Below are 20,695 nucleotides of genomic sequence, written 5' to 3'. Positions count from 1 at the left end.
TTTTTATTGTTATTTACGGTGCGCTTTCCGGAAGTTCAATTTATTTTGTTAATTTTAAATTCTTTTTCCTCATTTCCCTCTGCCCCGGGGTGTGGCTGCCCCCCGTGTCCGAGGCCCCGCCCCGCGCCCGCCCGCACGCCTCCCCGCGGCGGGGGCGGCCCGAACGGAGGGACGGTGGTGTCTCCTCCCCTGGCGGCGCCGCCCCGCGGAAGTGACGCGCGGGCGGGCGCGGCGCGGCGCGGCGGCCATGGGCAGGAAGGAGCGCGGTGCGCGGGGCCGGGGAGCGGCGCGGGCCGGGCCGGGCGGGGGCACCTGGGGCGCTCGTCACAGCTCCCGCTCTGCTCCCAGATAAGAAGAAGTCCAAGAAGCGCCATTACGATGACGACGAAGACGATGAGGACGAAGGTGCCGGGAAGGAGCCGCAGGAGGCGGTGCCGTCGGCGGCGGGGAAGCAGGTGGAGGAGAGCGGCACCAAGGTGGACGAGTACGGCGCCAAGGACTACCGGCTGCAGATGCCCCTGAAGGCCGACCACAGCTCGCGGCCGCTCTGGGTGGTGCGTGCGGGGCACGGCCGGCCCGGGGGGCCGTTCTCCCGGGGAGGGGCCGGGGCCGTTCTCCCGGGTGGGAAGCCGGGGCCGTTCTCCCGGGGAGGGGCCGGGGCCGTTCTCCCGTGGGGAAGCCGGGGCCGTTCTCCCGGGGGGAAGCCGGGGCCGTTCTCCCGGGGAGGGGCCGGGGCCGTTCTCCCGGGGAGGGGCCGGGGCCGGGCCGGGGCCGTTCTCCCGTGGGGAAGCCGGGGCCGTTCTCCCGGGGAGGGGCCGGGGCCGTTCTCCCGGGGGGAAGCCGGGGCCGTTCTCCCGGGGAGGGGCCGGGGCCGTTCTCCCGGGGGAAGCCGGGGCCGTTCTCCCGGGGAGGGGCCGGGGCCGTTCTCCCGGGGGGAAGCCGGGGCCGTTCTCCCGTGGGGAAGCCGGGGCCGTTCTCCCGGGGGGAAGCCGGGGCCGTTCTCCCGGGGAGGGGCCGGGGCCGTTCTCCCGGGGGGAAGCCGGGGCCGTTCTCCCGGGGGAAGCCGGGGCCGTTCTCCCGGGGGGAAGCCGGGGCCGTTCTCCCGGGGAGGGGCCGGGGCCGTTCTCCCGGGGGAGGCCGGGGCCGTTCTCCCGGGGGGAAGCCGGGGCCGTTCTCCCGGGGGAGGCCGGGGCCGTTCTCCCGGGGGGAGGCCGGGCCTGCTGCGGGGGGGGCGCAGGGCGGGTGGAGAGCCTCGGGCGCGCCTGGGAGCGGCGTTTGATGCGGTTCGGGGCCGTGCGGGGACAGCCGGACGGGAGCCACGGCGGTGCCCAGGGAGTTGCTCCAGCCTCAGCAGCCTCCAGGCGGGTCCCCGCTGTCCCGGGCGTGCTGCGGACCGGGCAGGGCAGGCAGCAGCTCGGCCGGATTGTCGGGGTGGGCTGTAAAACAGCGCGCTGGCTGATGACACGAGAGGGATCTATCACTGCAGTGACACAGTGTTTGTATGTTGGGTGAAACGGCTTTAAGACAGGCTGGCCTCAGTTTCTGTAACTGGTGCCATTTGTTTTCTCTGCCCTTTGAAAGGGACGTCAGTAAACTTGCCCGAGGTCTAGCAAGTGGTGCAGCATGGTGTGAAGAGGTGGTTTCCCAGCCAGTGTCTGAACGGTGCCTGTCACCAAGTGCTGTACAGCACCTAGGGCTGGGACACCCAAGTGCTGCCTTTCATTCATTCATTCATTCATTCATTCATTCATTCATTCATTCATTCATTCATTCATTCATTCATTCATTCCTTCCACATAGAATGAACTAGGAGTTTTGTTGTTCCAGGGAAATGGGGCTGGAAGCTTGCCTCTACTCAAGCAATTTCTTCAGCATTAAAAAAGAAGGAATACTCCAGCATGTCAGTCTGGAAAAACTTTATTGATTTGGGTGTGGTTTATTCATAGTCCCATGGAAGGAACATGGACAAATCAATTCCTGGACCATTTTCAGAAGACAAAAGTTACATGTTTATTCATTTTCTTGTAAATTCATTATGAGATTCAGTTCAGCTAACACTGTTGTGCCTTCAGCATTTGTTTATTTCTGTAGGCTCCTGATGGCCATATATTTTTGGAAGCCTTTTCTCCAGTTTACAAATATGCACAGGACTTTCTGGTTGCTATTGCTGAGCCTGTGTGCAGACCCACCCACATTCATGAGTACAAGCTGACTGCTTACTCCCTGTATGCTGCTGTGAGTGTGGGCTTGCAGACAAGTGATATCACTGAGTATTTGCAGAAACTGAGCAAGACTGGTGTCCCAGATGGAATCATTCAGTTTATCAAGGTAAGGCTATTTTACTGACATTGCATTGGAAATATATCTCTTTCTACTAAGGAATTCCTTTCCTGCTGCCTCTGCCTAATTGATTTATTATTTTTTAATAATCATTTTAAATGTTTTATTTTTCTGTCATTGTTTCAAGAGAGCATTATTCTTTTTCTGTCTTTTTGCATATAATATTGCTGCACACATACTATTTTCATAATATAGCCTTTGTGGGATTTATAAAAAGTACATGTAAGTGTCTGTGTAGATAATTTCAGCCAGTACAATCGTACATGGGGAAAGTTTCCTCAGATTTGCTTTGAAAGAAAACAGAATGTGGGAAGCAGCCTGTAACAGTGGGGCACTGTGAGACAGCCTGCCTTATCCTGCAAGTGTGTCCTCACAGTCTTGGAAACACTTTGACGTTAGATATAAAAAATTGAGTATCTGTGCCTGTTGTCCCTCATCAGATGATGTGAGCATCTTCTGAAAATACCTTTTCAGGTTTGCTCTATGAGCATAACAAGTAAATGTTTTGTGGTAAGGTGCTTCCCCACAAAGACTTAAAACCTTTGCAGTGTTTGGTCCTAAACGTGGAATCTGTCTTTTGTATGTTCCTAATGATTGCTCTCTTTGTAGCTGTGCACGGTCAGCTATGGGAAGGTGAAGCTGGTTCTGAAACATAACAGGTAAATGGCTTCTTCTTCAGCTCTTGTGGCAGGAAACCCTCCCATGCCCAGCTGTGTGTGAGTGCTCTGAGGAGCTCTGGAGTCTCACAGCTGCCAGCTGAGTGTAACAGCTCTCAGGTATTATTTTTACAGCTTTTGGAAGTATTCAGTACGTTAGCTGATGTATTCTGTTTGGCTGTCCTGAGCTAGCACTGGTTGTCATCACGTTTTTAAAAGTAGGTTACAAATTTGATATTGTAGCTTGTTTCTTTATTGCTTGGACTTGGGGAAAGATATCCAGATCCAGTGGGAAGAGGTGGGTGCTTGTGTGTGTATTGAATCTGGTTTGTTTTAAAGCTAGAGGATAATGCTAGAAGTGGCCTGGAGAAGTAAGCGCATATTGTAACTGTGATCTCCAACCAGCATCGTCATTAAGGCATCTCCAAGATGCATTAGTTTTAAATTTTTAGGTGGTCTGTGTTTTGGAAGTCTGGGGCTTTTCTGGTGCTGTGGACAGGAACTTGAAAACACCACATCTGGCATTTTCACGAACTCACCTCAGTTCAGTCTAAACAATTTACTTCATATGTGTGTCACAAATAAGACATGCATGTGAGAGATCTGTGTTGGCATTTCTGCTGGAGTTTGACACTTAGGTTAGAGAGCATGTGAGTAAGATGGAGGGATGACTGCACAGTATATTATGCTTTTGGTGTGAGGCATCTTTTAAAAGTTTTGGTTGCCATAATGTCTTTATTTTTAAATTAGCACCCCAAGGTTTTATGCTTGAGAGTGCATCTAGCTATGCATCTATGCCACATTTCCTGTGAGTTATTCAGTTGATGAGTTCATAAAAATACTTTCTTTTATTCTTTCATTTTAGGTATTTTGTGGAAAGTACCCACCCTGATGTCATTCAGCAGCTTCTGCAAGACCATGTAATTAAAGAATGTCGCCTGAGAAATGCTGAAGGTGAAGAGACAGAGCTGATTACAGAGACATTCACAAGTAAATCAGCGGTATGTCCAGCCATATTCTAAAATTACTGCAGTGACTGCAGGTAAACTCTTGAGTACTTTGGAGTTGCTCTTGTTTTGTGTTTTATCAGCTTCGTTCTGCCAGTAAGAGACTGCCTCTTTAATGAGCCCAAAGTTGAGGGGAAGAGGGGAGCCAGTGTGTGTCTTTGGTGAAACTTTTGGTGAAATTCATGTTCCTCTATTTCAGATTTCCAAATCTAGTGAAGGTGGTCCATCAACTTCACAGGGAACAGATGCTCAGAATAAGCCAGATGTCCCTGCTGACTTATTTGAGTTTTATGAACAGATGGACAAAGATGAGGAGGAGGAGGAGGAAACGCAGACAGTGTCTTTTGAAGTCAAGCAGGTATGAATATTGCACAGAAGCACATAAGCATGAGAATTTACTAGCAAGTACTGTGGCTCTTTGGTAGAGGAGATCACTGGAAATCATTAACATTTCTTTCCTTTTACCTTCCAAAGCTTAGACTCTTAGAGGGTGGCAGTGTGGGTGTTGTTCCTCCCCTGCCTGCAGAGTGCAGTGCTTACAGGCCAGAGAGGCTCCAGGGACTCAGGGAGGTTCCTGTCACATTCGTTCAGATTACTTAGTTCAAGATGAGAATTCAGTTGAGGGATGTTTTCAGTGAGATTTTTTTTTCCCTTTTCATGGTTGCAGAAGGAACTCTTTCTTGATGGTTCCAATTTCATCACTTGAGAAGGGGAGCTGAAGGTTGGAGCACAGTCTTTGCTTGAGCTTCTATAGAACTTCTCAAGTTATTTTTGGATGTGGTGATTCTAATGATGCCTTAGTGGGGGGAAAAGGAATTTTTAAAAGTAAAACTTAGTAGCTGTTTTATTTATTTGAAAAAAGCCAACCCAAACCAACCAGCTCTTGGTGGCTGATTCAACCTGTCATTGTCTTGGAATAAGTTCCATACAGGTATGGAGGCTTTCAGCATAACAGATTTCTGTAACATAGAGAACCTTTAATGTCTGTTGCTAAACTCTTCGTTGCAGGACCTCAGGGTGTAGTTTAGTCATTGCCAGGTAAGCAGCAATCTGAGCTGAATGTGTCATGTTCTTCCATCTGCCTAAAGAGCCCACCTCTCTAACATTAACTTTTTCAAAATTTGCAGGGGGGTAGGGTAATCACAAGTAAAGTTTTCAGAATAAGCCTTGGCTCTTGCAGACTTCATAAGCATAAAAAATAAATGTAACTTCACTTGGTACTATGTAACCTAGTTGTTTTTAGGGAAAAAGAAATTAATTCAAATGTGGAGAATTTATCAACTAAAGCTTTGTTTCCTCTTTAGGAGATGATTGAAGAACTTCAGAAGCGTTGTATCCATTTGGAGTACCCCTTGCTGGCAGAATATGACTTCAGAAATGATTCTGTGAATCCTGATATCAATATAGATCTGAAACCTACTGCAGTCCTCAGGCCCTATCAAGAGAAAAGCCTGAGGAAGATGTTTGGGAATGGACGAGCCAGGTCTGGTGTTATTGTCTTGCCATGTGGTAAGTTTCTGTGTTGGTACTTAGACAATTTGTTCTTTATTTGCCTGTAGTAAAGAAAATTCCAAAGATGACAACTGCCTGAATTTCAGACAGCATCAGGGACTGTTCTGGTTCCAGTGTGCAGAATCCTGGTTTTTACTGAGCTGGTGGTGAAGCTGTGCTGAGGGAGAGCTGGGTCACAGAATTGTTGGTGTCCTGGCAGGGGCTGGGGAGCAGCTCTGGTACCTTCACAGTGCCAGTACTGCTTCCTCTGTGCCCTCTGCCACCTCTGCTCATCTCCATGGAATGTAAAGCTGTTGGCACTGGAATTAATTCCTTGGTTGGGAATAGGGAAACTGAGGGGAGCTGGGAATACAAAGGCGGTATAAAGGGGGGTCCAAGGAAGGAAAGCGCTTGTGTGCACACCTGCTGGGCCAGGGGAGTTTGAATAAGAAATGAGAGACATACTGACTGAGACAGACTACAGAAAACAGGGGGTAAATGGAGGAAGCTGGAAGCTGTGTGCCAGTGCTCTCAGTATTGGGGGAAAAGGAGGCACATGGGAACTGTGATGATGGCCTGAGAGCGTGTAAGGGATGCTGGAAGAAGTGTGAAGGATGGGAAGATTTAAGGACTTGCTTTGTGGGGGGGTGTATAACTGGCGGAGACAGAGGAATAGAGCACTCTTAGGGAAGCTTTCTGTAGCCACCTGTAATTTAACATTCTTTTGAAATTTTAAAAAGCATTAAAATGATTGCTTCTAATTATCAAAGCCATTGTTTACATTTTTTTTCTTGAGGAAATACAGCTGTATTTTTAAGAAGTGAATACTTGATCTCTTTACGACTATTGTAGCAAAGAAACAACAAATAAATTTCCCTTTGCATGATTTCATATCCTCTCATGGTTTTCCTTGGCTCTTTTGTTTTCCTCCTGCTCCAGTGGTGTCTGAGAGATGGCTAATGAGTGTCACTCCTCCTTCCCCTCAGGTGCTGGCAAGTCCCTGGTGGGAGTGACAGCCGCGTGCACTGTGCGCAAGCGGTGCCTGGTGCTCGGCAACTCTGCCGTGTCTGTGGAGCAGTGGAAGGCCCAGTTCAAGATGTGGTCCACCATCGATGACAGCCAGATCTGTCGCTTCACGTCTGATGCCAAAGACAAGCCCATTGGCTGTTCTGTTGCCATCAGCACATACTCCATGTTGGGGCACACAACAAAAAGGTCTTGGGAAGCAGAAAGAGTAATGGAGTGGCTTAAAAGTCAAGAATGGGGCCTTATGATACTGGATGAAGTCCATACCATTCCTGGTAAGGAAAAGGTGTGCAAACCTTCCATGTTGCACACATTGTTAATGTCCTTTCGTTCTTGTAGAAGTGGTGTTTTTTTGCTGTTCTTCTCATGATTAATGTAGTGAGTAAACCCATGGCTTAGGGTTTTGGAATAAGTAAACTGCCTTGTTGTACTTTTTTTTTTCTTTTTTTCCCCTGATACTACATAGTTTAACTGACCACTAGTTTTCTGGACCCTTCAAATTAGACACAGTGTTTTCTATAGTAGCAGTGTAAAGTACAAGTTCTTCCATGTACGTTGATGAAGTGCTCTTAAAATGCCCAAGTTACCTTTGCATGATTTTGCTGTAAACATATTTGAGCATGAGAGAAATTCATCTGCCTTCTTCTCTTAGATGCAGTGGCACTGCAGGCCAGCTTTTAATATCTATGAGTAATCATAGTGATTAGCATCCAGAAATAACTTGTCTTTGAAATTGCCGTGTAATTGAGATCTGTACTACTGGAAAGCAATAATGTACTATTAAAGTATCTGTGAAATAATCCTGGCTAAAAAACCACCCAAGATTTTGTTAGCTGTTCTTCCTTATTCTTACTTGAATATATTTTGGTGTCTACAGAGAGGATTTCAGAAGCAGACCTTGGTAATTAATTGCCATTTTATCAAAATAGCACAGTGCTGGCACTGTTCTGTCACTTTTGTTCTTGCTTGGTTTCATAGAAATGAAGGTATAGCAACTGCTCTGTGATTTCTAGCAATACTAAACATGAGTAATTCTGCCCTATCCTGTAAGTTCTGAATGTGGCAGTCAGCCAGGAGTCCTTGTGTCATAGTTCTTGCTAGGAAATAGTAGAGACCCAAGCCAAGCCATGTAACCTTTGAATATATTCACTTTGTCTTGGGGAATGGGAAATAATAAAGATGCCAGAAGGTTTACTGGCATTTTCCGAGTACACTTGACAATGCAAAGTAAAGCTGCAATCACTGTGAAGTTTTGCTGTAACACAGATTTGTTAGGAGCATGTGTGCAGTGGGGTACAATTTCCCAATGCTGTGCTTGCCTTATGCTCAGGAGTTGATGAAAATGTCTTTTAAAAGTTGTAGTATTTAGCTTCTAAAACCATTCAGGAAAGTTAACAAAAGATTTGTCTTGGATTTCTTAGCAAAAATGTTCAGACGTGTGCTCACTATCGTCCAAGCTCACTGTAAGCTGGGGCTGACTGCTACCCTGGTCAGAGAAGATGATAAAATTGTTGACCTGAACTTCCTGATTGGACCAAAGCTCTATGAAGCCAACTGGATGGAGCTGCAGAACAGTGGCTACATTGCTAAAGTCCAGTGTGCTGAGGTGATGTTCTGCTTTTCAGTACTAATAATTAGTGTTTATTTAGTATGCTTACAAAGTTGAGAAAAAAATTTGCAGCTCTTTACAAAAAAGAACAATAGTAGAAATTTTAAAACATAAGAAAATACCTGCTTGTTTCAAGTCTGAACATATGAGAGTGAAACTTGAAAACATAGCCCTGGATCTCACCATTCTTTCCAGTATAAAGGTGTGACCTCTGTTCTTTCCAGCATAAATCTGGTATCAGAAGAAGTGAAAATCTTTCACACAGGCACATTAGAATGTTAAAGTAATCTTTCTGGAAAGCCTAATTCAATGTATTATCTCTGATAATTGCCATGAAAGATACTTAGGGAAGAGTATTACTTTCTCAAAGCTCTCTGTTATTTACAGGGTTTCCATGTAAGCATTAGGGGATTGCTTTTTCATTAACTTTTCTGGTCTCCTGTTGAATGGAAGTAAAGCTTTAGGAGCTGCAATGTGTTATGGTAGAGTTTAGGTGGGTTTTTGTGTCTTTTTGTTGTTGTTAAGTGTTGTGGTGGTTTATTTTAAGCCTGTCTTGCTAATTTCATGTAATTCTCCCTAGCTCTGGTACTGGAATAAAAGATAAAAATGCAGGTCAGCTGTTCTCCTTTTGAATACTATACAAACTGGAAGTTGTAGAAGGAAAAAAACCCACTGTTTTGAACTCATAGAATGCAAGTGATAAGCACCTAGAAAATAACTGTTGAAGGGAGAGTAACCAGTCCTCAAATTCAGGTTTGCATTTAGGCACTTTGGTTAGTTTTGCTGTGCAAGCAAAATTCTGAGTACCTGAACTGCCCTTTAGTCATTGAAAAATGAAGCATGGGCTACCTTTTGTTCTGAATGATGAGAAAATTCTGCAAGTTTATATTCCTTAGGCCAGTGTTTCGAACTAACATTTGATGACTCTGCCAAAAGCAAAGAATAAAAAAGCACAGTGTTGCCTCCAATATGTGCACAGCTGCTTTGCATATTTGTTTGGATTTCCTTGAGGAGTAAACCACGTTAATCAACTTGGTTTATTCCCCTCAGCCAGGAAAGGCGTTTGGCTCACTCTTTTAAGTGCAGTTCTTCCCAGGTGGCCGGAGAGGGCAGTGCTGATGGGCAGTCGTGGTTGTTGCAGGTGTTGCTCTTTCACTGCTCTAAAAGAGAATGAGCAGCACAGTTTTAAAAGTTACACAAAATTTAAAAAAAGACAATAAACCTGTTCTTTACCTGTTTTTTCAGAGTTTTGTGATTTACAAATAATCTGTTTCTGGGCAGCTATACTAAGTCTTTGACTGTCTTGCAAAATGTAAAATGAAAATATGATTCAGGAAAGAAGTAGATCTTACCCATTTCCTAATCCAGAAAAGAATGCAAATACAAAATACATATGTTTGCCCTGTAGTCAGAGGCATTGATCAATAGATGAAATGCTTTTACCACAGTCAACTATTCAGTATTTGCATCATATTGTCACTTTGATGTAATTCTCTTCTGGTTCAAGAGTTTTAAGCCTTTCATGTAGACAGCACACAATAACAACAGAGCCTGTTCAGTGCATTAATTTATTTTTAGTGTAGTCAAAGGATAGTAAAAGCATCATCTGGCATTTAAGTCACTGGAAAAATATTTTGAAACAAAAAATTAGTTCTTATCAGTACAGAACAAATCACGTTGTTTAAATAAACTGTAAATTTTCGTTAACTTCCTTAGCTGAATGGTGGTGATGAAAGAGGCTTTTCTCTGTGGTAGTTTGTTAATTTCTATTGTCCAGTGGGTATGAGGGAATAACTCATGTACAGCAGAGTGAATGTTTCCTAAATTATATGCCCTATTGATAGTGTCAAATGTTATCAATAGTGTCAATTCATTGGCTTAAACTTGATAATTTCTTCTTTTCTCATGCTGCAGTAGAAAAAAATAATCCTAGACTTACTGAAGTACTATGGTTGTTATTTACATAATAGAAGATTTGCTTAGATATGCTGGGATGATGTTATTGTCTGTTGAAAACTTCTAATCAGTCCTAGTATTTTGGAAGTTTTAGACTCAATAGCTGTTAAAATAAAGGTCACTCCTTTATTTGAAGAAAGATGGGTGAATTTGTTCTGTAATGAAGACAAAATGTGTCTCAGCTTTCATCATATGGATGAAAATTAATCTTTATGGGAAAAAGCTTTGACTGCTGTGAGGGGGAGACTACACAGTTCATTCCCTTAACTACTGTTTTATAAGAAGTAGTGGCATTGAGTAAATTATTTAAGTGTCAACATGAAGTAATTTATTCCAGTCTCACTGCCCATTTCTGTCATGGATCTCAATGCCAAAGCATTTTGGAAAAACATACTGACTGGTAACTTTCATTTTGGTACAGAAATGACTGTGTTAAAAAAGTGACCTGCCCTATGCAGAAAGTCCTAATGCATTACCATCTCCCAGTACTTTTTCAATTCCCACAGTGATTAAATAAGTAAATAATTAAATGCTACTTTGTGTGTGTGTGTGTTTTCTAATTGTAGGTCTGGTGCCCGATGTCACCTGAATTTTACAGAGAATATGTAGCTATTAAAACAAAAAAAAGGATACTGCTCTACACCATGAACCCAAATAAATTCAGAGCCTGTCAGTTCCTGATTAAGTTTCATGAGCGACGGAATGATAAAATCATCGTCTTTGCTGATAATGTGTTTGCACTGAAGGAATATGCAGTCAGACTTGGGAAGTAAGTGTTCACAACCAGTGATGGCACTGTTGTTTTCTTCCTTCCATGACAATTTCATTGCAATCTCACAGCTTTCAGTATTCTTTAATATTTTTTGTAATGCTGTAACTCCAGTCCTCCTGCATAAAAAGTTCAGGAGGGTATTTTTGGATGGACCTCACTGGCACTGCAACATGACTTCAGTGTTTGAAGAGTCTCTGTTTAGCATTTGTTTCAGAAAAGTTTATTTTAATTAGTTAAAGCCAATGGAAAAATGAGGGGCTTTTGGAAATATCACTAGGACTGTTTCTTTAATGGATGGTAGCTTCCCCTGTCTCTTTGAGACAAAGGTTTTCAAATATATACTCTGGATCTTTCAGGATGTTTTGAGACCCAGGGCTTTCTTCAGGTTCTCAAAAGGTCTTACCCTTGTAAGACAAGGTTTTTTGGTATCTGTGCTGTGCTAGTGCACTGCCTAGAAGTGCAGTAATTGTTTAATAAACTAAAGGACATTTCTCCCTAGAGCTCCTTGATTACCTTAAATGACTATAACATGAGTGCAGTTACTGGAGATGGTGCCGACAGGGTTTAATGAGGGGTCAGCATCAGTCTGTTGGTAGGGTTTGAGGAGGGATAATCAGGGAGGGTTTGTCAGGATTGAGCATAGAGCGATTATTGGGAAACATAATGTTATAAGATGTCCTCATCCTTTCTTTGACAAGCCCAAATAATGCCTTGCTTGTTGGAAGCTGTGGGATATTTTGATGGTGCATGATTTCATGTATAGGAATTTCAGCAGTGCTCCTTAGCAAAACCACAGACAAGCCTTACGCTTTCCGAAATTCGTGATCATTTCTGATTGCAGTTTAAGGGGCCGTGTGGTGCTGACATGCTGTGACATCAAATAGCAAGCAGAGCTAATGGTGCTGGATGAATTCCAACACCCGTGGTCTCTTTCATCATTTTTTTAATCTGTCTGGACAGAGATTAGCTGTAATGATGCCTCTGGAATGTCTCTAGCAGTGTTCAGTGTACCACAGACAAAGCCTTTAGCACAGCCAATGCTGGGAGGTGGGGGATGCTACAGAGCACAGCAGTTGTAAGTGGGGTAGATGCTGTGGAAGTGTGGCAGGAAAACCAGCTGAAGAAAAAGGTGGCCCCTTTTTATATTCTGGAGTTAATTTAATGTTTCTCACATGAGTTATGGAGCTCCAGGTTATCTCAGAAAGAAAGGAGGCTTGCTGTGCTGGACAACGGTGAGCTTTGTTTTAACCAGAGGTTTTTTGCTGTGAGCGAGCTAAACCAAAGGGAACTGTTAGTTTATGCAGGGCAGGAATTCCGTGTGTGGAGGAGAGAGCAGCCCAGTGGGTACAGCGGGAGTGCTGTGGCTGTGTGCCCAGCAGGAGCACAGCTCCCACTGCCCTTCTCATGGCCTGATGGGGCTGGGTGGGCTCCCCCATGGGGGGAGAGGTGGCCAAAGTCTGACTGCCTCTGCTGACTCCTCCCTTAACCCGCTTGCTCTTGGTAGTGGGGGACCATCAGGGAAAGACCATGCACATGACAGGAATTACTGCAAATTTTGGGGCCTGAGAATGCAAATTTGCTTGGCCAGCTTTCCCTCTGTCATGATTCTGTCATCCAGTATAGCATAGCTCATGTACTGACTGATTTCACTGGTGTTAGGAATATGTTTAAATCACTGTTTCTGATGGACTGTGCCTCTGTGGTTTTGTCAGTTATGTCAGTTAATGGGAGAGGGGTCGATCTTTGCAAATCCCTCAAATGTCTTTTCACAGTGAGGAAAATGAGTAATTTAAAAAATAATCCATTTAGCACTTACTGTTCTAGATTCAGAAAAGTACTCAGGAATGCCAGTGAATCACTGTCAAGTAGGATCTGGGCAAGTTAAAATGAAAGATTGATAGCCAGCAGTTCAGGATTATTCTGTTCTTAATACAAAATGTGTTTGAGTGCCTTCTTGGTTGCCTAAAGAAAAGGAAGGCTCAAAAATACTTTAGTTTCAGCTTAAATCTGCCATTTAACTTCACAATTTAAACACTATGTGAAATTTAAAATAAGGCTTAATATATTACTGAATGCTACAAAATGAATAATGAAGGTATTTTTTCAGTGTTAGCTCATTTTTTTAGCTGTTTTTTTCTAGAAGTCTGCTTAAATTCACTAAATAGAAGAATTAGATTAGAGATTACTAGGCTTATTTGGTAAAAAACCCTAGAATAAAGTTTTTAGTAAAGAAAGCAAGAGGAGCCAGGGCACAGGGATTAGTTGATAAGAATAGAAAACCTTAGTCCTATGCACTGCCATGTTTATGTTCAGCCATCATGTATGTGCAATACTAAATGGAAAATTTGAGCTTGGTTCCTTGTGTTAGAAATAATTTATGGAACTCTGAGCAAAATGGTAGTTGGAAAATTTGACTCCTATTGTTTGGAGATGCTTGGTAGCCTTCATTTGGAAAAGTAGTGCAACAGATGACAAGCAGTGCAGTGCTATCCTGCATGCAGCTCACTGTTTTTGTATGGGCTTTGCTTTTTTTAGTTTTTTGGTTTTTTAACTTTGCTTAGGCAGAAATAAAACAGCCAGGCACTGGAAAATTCATAGCAATCCAAGTTACTCATGAAGTCTGTGAGTGACTGAGAGTTTGTGTGAGCCTTTGGGATTGAGACATTAAATGTTCCATGTAATTCATTGTCAGACATTAGAAACCATGGGTGAAATGCCACTGTGACCTGCTAATGAAATGTTTGAGGCCTTTGCATGATTTCAGTAAGCCCAGAAGGTATTAGCAGGGGCAAGAGGTTAGCTTGAAAAGCAAAAATAATTTTCCCAGAACAACACCCAGCAGCCCGTTTGTGACACCCAGCATATCCTTGATAGAGAAGCCTGTATTTTCAAGTGTTTAAATAGGAAGCAAAGCTTGCAGCTGTAAATGTGCTAACTCAGTACATTTGAGGAAAAAAATGTCTTTAACAGCTGCCTTCAGTCTTTCATGTAGGCTTAACAAATGTATTCAGTCTGTTGATATACAGCTTCATTGGTGCATGTAATTGCAAAACATTTGTAACTGTCAGAATTTCTTTCTGGCTGACTGTGTTGCTGCAGAGGGTTCCACAAACCCCTGGGCAGCTGCCATGAAGAGTAAAACAAGCTAAAAGTAAACTGATATCTGTACCAAAATCTGGTTTGTTTTCATATCTGCTCAAAGGTGTCCTGCACTCCTTGCCATGGTGCCTCATAAGAAATTACTGAGAAATCTTGTATTTATTTCATTTGTATATGTTGTGTTCTTTTCAGACCTTATATCTATGGTCCTACTGCACAAGGGGAAAGAATGCAAATTCTACAAAACTTCAAGCACAATCCAAAAATCAACACTATTTTCATTTCCAAGGTGAGGGAGTACATTCACTGTCCTTGTACCTGTCTTTGGAGTCAGCTTTAAGAGACAGCTGCACATGCATGGTGTGCATTTGACATCTTTATATCACAGCTCACAAAGAAAGCTGTGCTTTTTATTTAGTGTTGGCTGGGGAGATGTGGAAATAAGAGACTGCTCAGAGGGTGCTGCTCTGTTGCAGGTAGGGGACACATCCTTCGATCTGCCAGAAGCCAATGTTCTCATTCAGATTTCATCCCATGGTGGGTCACGAAGGCAGGAGGCTCAAAGGCTGGGACGAGTGCTGAGAGCCAAAAAAGGTAAAGGAGGTGGTGCTTGGGCTCTGGGCCTTGGATCATAGCAACCTAGAGCAGGAAAAACTGAATTTTCATGAGGTTTCTTTATACTGTCCTTATGTTTTAGTCAAAGAGAGTATACTTATATACCAGTGAATGAAAATGAAGCAACTTCTCGGTCAGTAAACTTAGTGATGAGAAAACTTCTAAAAAAAAGCTGAAAGAAGACTGACTTTCTATGGTAATTCTCTCTCCTTGATATTTTCTTCAACATGAAATTGTTTGTGTAAGATCATAGTATTAGTCTGAGAAGCAAGCCTTTAGAAATCACATTCTTGACACTGTAGATTACTTTTAAAAATTGGATTTGGTTTTTGACTAGTGTGTTTTTGTAAAATATGGCCAAAGGAATTTTTTTTTTATTAAAACAATTAAATACTTAAAATAATTTGTACTCAGACTTAAGCTCTGCACACACTGATTTTATGTGCAGTTTCTGCTTGTTACAGGTAAGGCTTTGTTTGAAAATGTTAATAAAACCCATGTTAGTGAATTGACAAAGTCTTAGTGAAACCCTGGGTTTTAAAAGAGAACCCTATCACCAAGGTAACAGACCTTAAGTACTGTAAATGTAAAAAAAAGTTTATACACAGCCTGGTATATGCTGGTCTTCCAGATAGTGCTATGAATTCTTAGCTAAATATCTTTGCTTCACTTTTTAAATTCAAAAACACTGCAAACTCTAGTTCCCATGGATAAAACCTTTCCTTCGTCTTTTTCTGTTAGACTTTTTTTGACATGTGCTGCAGTCCTTGCTCTTGACTTTTCACTTCTTGACATGATAGGCTTAAAAACAATTTTATCTTTCACCTTGCCTAGCAGAATAAAGCAGCAGATTCTTCTTAGAGCACTTGTGTGATTGTGTTAGACTACATTTCCTTTTCTGTTTTTGTCTATTCACCTATCCTCAAGTTATTAAGACCAAAAGTAGTAGTTTCCATGCTGTGTCAATCAGTTTATGCAAGGTCTGGGTGCAGCTAGACAAGGCAAATAGTTTTTTTTGGGACAAATTACTTAAGTACCTGTTTTCAGTATTTATTCCTTGGTTGTTCTTTATTGCAGTGTTCCAAATGAAACTAATCACTGAGTTGATTTTGTCTTCTAGGCATGGTTGCAGAGGAATACAATGCCTTTTTTTATTCCCTTGTATCCCAAGACACTCAGGAAATGGCATACTCAACAAAACGACAACGGTTTCTCGTAGATCAAGGTTATAGCTTCAAGGTAACTCGTTCCTTCTATTTATTATGCTTGAGGCCTAAGAATGTAATTTTCATATTGCTTAGTGTTAGTATTATGTCCAGTACTTGAGAATTCTGGTTGTGGAATGCATTAATGAATGTTTTTCTTGCAAGCGAGAACTGCTCTGGTATTGTTTAATTATCTATATTAATGTGAGGGCAGGCAGAAGTAGCTTTGTACAGCTTCTAGAAAGGTGAATGTCGTAGCTGGAAAGCAGGCACCCTGCAGAGTGCAGTGCATGTTCCTTGGTGGTTGGTTTGTTTGTGCTGTTCACTTGTTTATCTGTGCAGGTCTCCCATTATCCACTATCACACTGATGCTGTATAAACCAGTATTGGGTGTTGTCAGAGAGGGCAGCACCAATTTAGACAACTTGCAAAACTTAGGAAGTGACAATTTCCAAAGAGTTCAAGTCTCAGACCAGTATTTCACTATGTCATCTTCCAAACATAGCTAAAACTCCTCTATAATATAGATTTCATGGTGTATCTCACTTATTTTTCTTTTACTGCATGGATTGCCCTGTATGCTCATCTGTTAGGCTGTGAAGGCAGCAGAGTGTCATGATAGCGCTTGGGTTTAGGTAGGTTATTCCTTTGAAAAACTGAAGCTTACTGCTCTGATTAGAAGCTTTGCCAATGAGAAGCAGTGCTGAGGAGAATGAGAAATAAGACTCCCACATCTGGCTGCTCAAGAGCTTGTCTGGGTGAGGCACCAGTACGGGACATCCCCCTGAACTGCTGGGCTGGAGCAAATCACTGCTCTGGAAAGAGCAGTCCATTAAAGAGCTCTTTAGAGACAGACCTGTCATGGTCTTTATAAGTGAAAACTTTGTTTCCATTTGTAGTGAATACATTCCAACAAAGTTGCAGATCAGTACTAAGCTGCAACTAATTACAGCAAATGCATCTGTGTGGCTATACCCATGAAGATTAGAGCAATCCCTTTACTTATATTTGAATGCCCTGGATTCTAGAACTAAGGAGGTTAAAATAGAGGGATTTAATTTTGCAAGGAAGGAGCTCTTAGTCCTAGGAGCTTTGGTGTAGTGTAAAAAAAGCAGCACAAGTGGCCAGCTGAGTATCTGGAGCAACAGTTTTGCTGACCAGTACTGGAATGTTCTATATTTGCAGATTAGAAACAAAACATTAGAATATCTATTTTCTTCTGTTTGCCAAACTTTGCCATGCTGGCACCAAAGAATAATAGGGCTGAAAGAAACATCCAAAAAACATCTCTTGTGTTTCTTAATTCCAAGCAAGGATGAGTGTGCCATTCCCAATAGATGTCTGCCTTCTTAGTATTCCAAATATGGAGACTCTGCCTCTTCTTTAGATAATTGTTTCACTGCTAATGTCCTGTCCTTCAGAATTTGTGTTCCTAAATAACTAAAAATTCATTACTAGTTTAAAAGGGTAACAGTTTTCACTTTTTGTTGAGGATTTAGTTTTTTCTTGCCATCTCTCAATTGCTTCATTCTCTGCCTTTCATCAAAAAGAGAACTGGATGTTTTTGCTAAATCCACATATCTTGTCTTTGCTTCTTAAATATCAACCTTATTACAGTTTACTGCTTGGGGTGTACTGCTAGCTGGTTTTTTTCTTGTCAGCTAACCAGTTGCCTTTGCTACTGTATTTTATTTTTATTTAGAGATCAAATGTAGGATATACTAAATTTTAAACTAGTAGCAGAAGAACTCTGTATATTAAATAATTGGAGATAACTTTTAAACAGAGCATCAGTTGGACAGCTTAAAATATGATGCAGTGGGAATTCTTTCCATTCTATGAATCATGCTACCACTGTCTTGCAACCAGAGCTGGAAATGGGCAAAAACTATTTAAAATGGATTTTTATGACTCCTTTCTCTTTACTTTTGAGATGACCATAGCACATATCCTCCTAAATAAACAAGGAGTACGGTAGCGTTCCTTTAGCCGTGTAGGACTGATTCCTTCCATGAATGGATTCTTCAGGCTCGGATGTTTTCTCATGAAAACATCCTTTTTCAGACTAGACATTCCCACAAATAACAGCCCACAGCACTTATTATTCATTCCAGTGTTTCCCTACTCAATTTTTAAACAGCAGTACTTGGCAGCTAATATGGATATCTTCTACCTTAAACTTTATTTACAGTGTTTTTGTGATCTGCTCCAACTCAGGCTGCTGAGGTAATTAGTTCTAATTGTATTGACTCAAAAGGTAAGCAGAAAAGACAACAGAAAACTCTACATAATCAGTGGTTGAATTAGAATGTCTTTCTCAAAACCATGTCAAATTGGGAGCAGTGGGAAAACTGATTGTTATGTATAAACATATACTTACAAAAAGCATTTAACTACAGGGAGAATTCTTGTGAAATTTTCAAAATACTTCTGGTTAAGAAAGTAAGCTGCCTGTTGCAAATCTTTATAACAGAATATAATAGAACCTTGAGATCTGTCAGTTATTCAGAAGAGGAGGTTTGTCAGCTGATGGAGCCCATGGCACTGCATTGCCAGTAGGTCACAAGTGCCCTGCACCCTCAGTTACTAGTTGAGTTACTGAAAATTCCAAGGAGAACAAACTTAACTGAAGTTACCCAGTGTTTTAAGTACTCAAAGGCTGGAAGAGTTTGCTCTGTGACTAATGCTCTGTTGCAGGTTGCTGCACTGTCTCACAACAGCTGTATATCTCAATTTGTTAGGGGTTTTTTCCCATTGTCCTGAATGCTTCTTGCTAAAATTCTAAGTGTCTGCGGAGCTTGTGGATTATTTTTATTAAATATAAAATACTGGTTCTTAAACTAGATAAATCTAGAGCCTACATCATGACACCAACCCTGTAGTAAGTTGAATACATGTCTGAGTTATATGTGCTTTGGTCAGGCTCTTGATCAAGCTGGTATAAACGATGTTTAGCTGACATGCTCTGCCCAGAGCTTTTCTTTCTTCTTTTCCTTTTTTTTCCCTCCAAAGATTCGTCTTTTGCATTTCCAGCCAGAATATAATAAGAGCTGTGAATCACTTAGAAAGATTTTATATGTATTTGTGCTATCTGTAGTGTGAGGTTGTTCCAACCATTAATAAAAGTTGAAGGCAGTTCCAACAGGATATGGAATCAGAAATTCTTGTCCTGGTTTTGAATAGCTATCAGTGAGGAGGAAGAGCCCTCACCTTGTAGTGTGCTTTGTTTCTTAGGTAATCACAAAATTGGCAGGCATGGAAGAAGAAGAGCTTTCATTTTCAACCAAAGAAGAGCAGCAGCAGCTTCTCCAGAAAGTCCTGCAAGCATCTGACCTGGATGCTGAGGAGGAAGTAGTTGCTGGGGAATATGGTTCAAAGTCAGCTCAGGTAACGAAGAATTCTTTGAAAAGAATGAACACAGGTGGGACAGAACTGGTCCAATTTATTTCCATCCAATTCTAAATGTGATGTTGTCATTGATGGCCTGGTATCTTTGTGAAACATTAGAGAACAGATTTGGCTTTTTAATCTGTATTAGCCTTAAGTTATTGCAGTAATTGGGCACTGAGAAAAAATTCAGCATGGAATTCATGTCCTTCTCCATCATATTTGAAGGAGAAGGTAACAGATCTATTGTTACAGATTTTGAAGTAAATCTTTTAGGTCACATGCAGTGAAAATATTTGAAGCCTCTGATCCCACACTGAGCAGGTGCCTGTGCTCCTTGTCCTTGCAGGTGTCGCGCCGCGCAGGCACCATGAGCTCCATGTCGGGAGCAGATGACACTGTTTACATGGAGTACCACTCCTCACGGAGCAAGGCGTCCGCAAACAAGCACATCCACCCCCTGTTCAAACGCTTCCGCAAGTGACGTCCTTCACACCGGCGCCTCCTTGAAACGTCACCCCTCTACTTGTTCCTGTTACTGGAAAGGTGGAGTTGAAATTTATGGCAGGTCCTTTAAAAGACTCTTTTATATGCATCTGTACAGCCACGTGTTTACTTACCAATGTATGTGCTCTCATAGGTGAATGGGAAAGCAAAGAAGGAACTAAATCTTACCATGAATATATTTTTAGAAACTTTAAGATACAAATATGTCATGGCATATATTTTTTTTTTGTGTGGCACTGTGCTCCTTGTCTTATGCCCTCATTTCCTCATGGCCAGAGGGCAGAAGCATGTGGGCCACTTCATTCAAGGGAAGTACTTGTCTGGTTTTCAGGGTAATTAATAGATTTTATTTTTATCAGCTGAAGATCCTTTTTCGGAAGAGTCCTGAAAAGGTTTTGTAAATGAAGTTTGTACTGATGTTCGAGATATTATTTATCTGATTCTTGTGTCTGCTCAACAATATACTGTTTTTCAAAATGCTTAAATAAAATCATTTAGTGAGCTGAACAAATCCTGAGAGGAGCACTTTACATTATATTTTTAAACTAAGAGCTAATTTATACTTGTGACTTTACCTGTATTAAAATTCTAGCAGATAGGTCAGAAATACTTCAGAGTTTGAAGACAAGAAGAAAAAGGGACTCTGTCTCCAAAGTAAATTCAAGGAAAGCATTAGAAGTTAATACAAATGAATTCTGTGCTTGTTTTCCTAATTTTTCTTGCTACTGTTGAGAAGTTGCTCAAATAAAAGCTGTTTCTCTTTTATTTATATTCTATTTATTAACCATGCAATAAAACCTTCGTAACTGCTAAACAGTGCACTGTCACCACAGAGGTTATTATTGAATCAAAAAGCATTTCGACTTCTCACAAGGTGAGTTGGAAGAATGTGTGAAAGAAAGATTATCGAGTTTCCTTTTTTTAATTAAGACTGTTATAATTCTAGAAAACAATAGGGAAATGCCGGTGGTTTGTGGCAGAAGAATGTTTTTTAAGTAGCACCTACTTGATAACACTACTTGGTG

At 41.9% G+C, this 20,695-nt stretch overlaps 1 protein-coding gene across 1 annotated transcript; it reads left to right on the top strand.

Moving 5' to 3' along the window:
- Positions 1–174: 174 nt before the first annotated feature.
- Positions 175–20,486, top strand: ERCC3 (ERCC excision repair 3, TFIIH core complex helicase subunit). The gene is made up of 15 exons (XM_021526168.3): positions 175–266; positions 349–554; positions 2,092–2,328; positions 2,950–2,999; positions 3,862–3,997; positions 4,203–4,361; positions 5,308–5,512; positions 6,481–6,795; positions 7,942–8,126; positions 10,652–10,854; positions 14,149–14,245; positions 14,433–14,550; positions 15,692–15,810; positions 19,011–19,163; positions 19,513–20,486. The coding sequence occupies exons 1-15, from the start codon at positions 248–250 to the stop codon at positions 19,645–19,647; spliced, it is 2,337 nt and encodes a 778-aa protein (XP_021381843.1). The 5' UTR covers positions 175–247; the 3' UTR covers positions 19,648–20,486.
- The last annotated feature ends 209 nt before the right edge of the window (positions 20,487–20,695 follow it).

The sequence above is a fragment of the Lonchura striata genome, chromosome 8 (genome assembly GCF_046129695.1).
Source record: "Lonchura striata isolate bLonStr1 chromosome 8, bLonStr1.mat, whole genome shotgun sequence".
In the NCBI taxonomy this organism is placed as follows: Eukaryota; Metazoa; Chordata; class Aves; order Passeriformes; family Estrildidae; genus Lonchura; species Lonchura striata.
The sequence above is the reverse complement of the archived record's forward strand: the minus strand, read 5'-3'. Positions and strand labels throughout refer to the sequence as shown.